We start from the raw sequence: 2575 nt of genomic DNA, 5'->3' as shown, positions 1-2575 counted from the left end.
GCACCAGTAGTAATTTTTGTTAACTCCGTTAACTTTTCCGTTAAGGTGAGGGATAAAATAGTAATTTCATTCAAAAAATAAGAAAATAAATTTTTTAACAGAAAGACTTGGCTCCTCAAGGATTGAGGAGGAACTCCTTAAAATATCTCTTGACTTATTCCGATCATAAGCATGAAATTTTATAAATAGGCCACAGAGTGTTTTGAGAAAGAACTTAATCTTAAGGAGCTAAGCTCTTCTTTTTTTAAAAAAAAATAAGTTGGATTTTTTTTTTCTTTTCTGTATAAAAATATCACTTTATCCTTAAATTTGACAGAAAAAGGCAAATTTGACGAAATGACCATTTATACAATGCTAAGTTAAGTTGGTAGAGGAAAGAAACCAATATAAGAATTTAAAGATGAAAACTAAACATAGGGTAAATTTCAGTGACCTTTACTATCATGCACCTAGTAAGAAAAGTAAACATATATTTGTTGATTTGCTTTGTCTTTTCTTGTCTTTCCGTTGGTGGTCGGACAGAAAATTAGTGGGAGCGGCGCCGCGCATATAACTGAGTAAAGATGAGATCTTATTTGATTTGGTGCTTTATGTCACTGTAAAGTTATAAAGTAAATAACAATATGGATTTAGAAGGAGGAAATATTATAAAATTCTAACCGACAAACTCAGTTTATTATGATCTTATCATGGCAAAAGTTCATGAAGTTAAGATCAGTAAATCATATCATGTTTTAGTCTTTCTCGATTAACAATGTGCTCTGATGAGTAAGAATCATGCCAATCTCAATTCTCAAAGGTGTGAAATACTAATTCGAGAGATTCTTCAGTGTGTACAGTTTGAGAAGAGATCTTTCATATTTATTGAATTGTATTCAATGAAAGTCGTATGTACGGTTTGGAAGGAGTTCTTTCATATCTTTCGAGATTCATCTGTAATACGGAGTGCTACACCACATGTAATTGTAAAATTGAAGGGACACTTGAAAAAAAAAATTCTACCAAGTATATGATAGCATGTGGTATACCGCTTCGTGTTTTGAGCACCCTGAAAAATCTCTTTACTGATCGAGAAACGACTGTTGCAATTTTTTCCCGCGTCCCTCGCGCTGATATTCCAAAACAAAAAATTACCGTTGCAATTGGTTATGTTTTTACTACCAACACAGTGATTAGTTGATGAGTGTTATATAACAAGTGATGTAATCTCAATTGATGAGTGGTATAAAAACAAGTGATTTATTTATATAAGTCCGTTGTTTCATACCAGTTTTTTTATTTATCTCATTAGAAGATTACATGGATACAGTCATGTGATGAGAGAAACAAAAATAAAAACGTATGAAGCAAGAGATATGAGACCAAAAGTAAATACATATATATTCATACTAAAGTCCAAAGCATTTACATATTATTGACAGACGAACGAAAGAGAAAAAAAAGAGTTGAAGAAAGAAGGCAGCAAAATTATGGAAGATCTACTTATACTCTCTTTGATATTCCATATATGCATGGAACAATTTCTAGACTTAGGGGAAGGTTGTAGCTGCTGATTGAAGCCTAATTTGTCTATTAAACCTCTGAATAAACTCTTCAACTCTTCTGTTCAGTTCTTCATCCGACATGGTCGAAAATTCATTGTCTTCATCAGCAGTTCGTTTGCGCTTCTGATCAGTTGTCTCTGACCTCCTTAAAGTGTTCTTGCTCTCATTGATCATCCCTCCTTTCGCTTTTGCAGACTTACTTCGCTGATAAGTTTTTGCCTGAACATTTTCTCTGGCAGTTCCACAACCTTTATTCTGATCATCGCCTTTTGATACGTGGATTACCCTCTTTTCTTGGATAACTTCTGTATTTTGAGCAACGAGGATTACTTCTTCAATCTTTGTTTTCATATTGTTTCCCGCCTCTAATTGCCTTGGACTGCTTTTGTTGACAATTTGAGGGTATTGAGAAACAAATGAGGAAGCACTTCGAGCTTGGCTATGCATCATGTACTCTTGGTAAAGATGGTCTTGTTGGTCTTTGGAGGCCGAAGAGAATGCGCCGTAGTCGGCGGCGATGATGAGGATGAGGGTGTTGGATATGGCAAACCAAAACTTGGAGTTCTTAAAGAGAGTTGAAAGGGAGAGGTTAAAAAAATAGAAGATGCAAATATAAATAAATATAGAGAAGAAAATGGCTAAGAAGGATATCCCTTTGGCTTTGTGAGGATAATATCCTCTGGAATTGTAGGGTTTCACTACATCATGCTGTAGATTTGTTTGAAGTTTGGCCATCTTATGTGGAGAAGAGAAGAAGTGCTAATGCTTGAGATGCTTATGGGGTTTATAAAGAAGTGTGGGATTTTGTATGGGAGCTTTTAGTCTGCATCCAGTCAATGACATGGTATTTTATAATAAAACCCACCCTAAAATATAATCCATCTAGATAGGAGAAATTTTTCAATATGTTCAGAATATAGGGTTGTACATCACATATCATTATATGATTAGAGGAAAGATTTTTTATTTTTTATTTTTTTTTAATTTTTTTTTTCAAATGTCCCTCTAATTTTATAAGTACATATAACTTA

General features: G+C 33.7%; 1 protein-coding gene across 1 annotated transcript; it reads right to left on the bottom strand.

Annotated features, from left to right (window-relative positions):
- Window positions 1–1529: 1529 nt before the first annotated feature.
- On the bottom strand, window positions 1530–2279 carry LOC137724594 (uncharacterized). The gene has a single exon (XM_068463355.1). The coding sequence runs from the start codon at window positions 2277–2279 to the stop codon at window positions 1530–1532; it is 750 nt and encodes a 249-aa protein (XP_068319456.1).
- Window positions 2280–2575: the final 296 nt, after the last annotated feature.

The sequence above is a fragment of the Pyrus communis genome, chromosome 2 (assembly GCF_963583255.1).
Source record: "Pyrus communis chromosome 2, drPyrComm1.1, whole genome shotgun sequence".
Lineage (NCBI taxonomy): Eukaryota > Viridiplantae > Streptophyta > Magnoliopsida > Rosales > Rosaceae > Pyrus > Pyrus communis.
The sequence above is the reverse complement of the archived record's forward strand: the minus strand, read 5'-3'. Positions and strand labels throughout refer to the sequence as shown.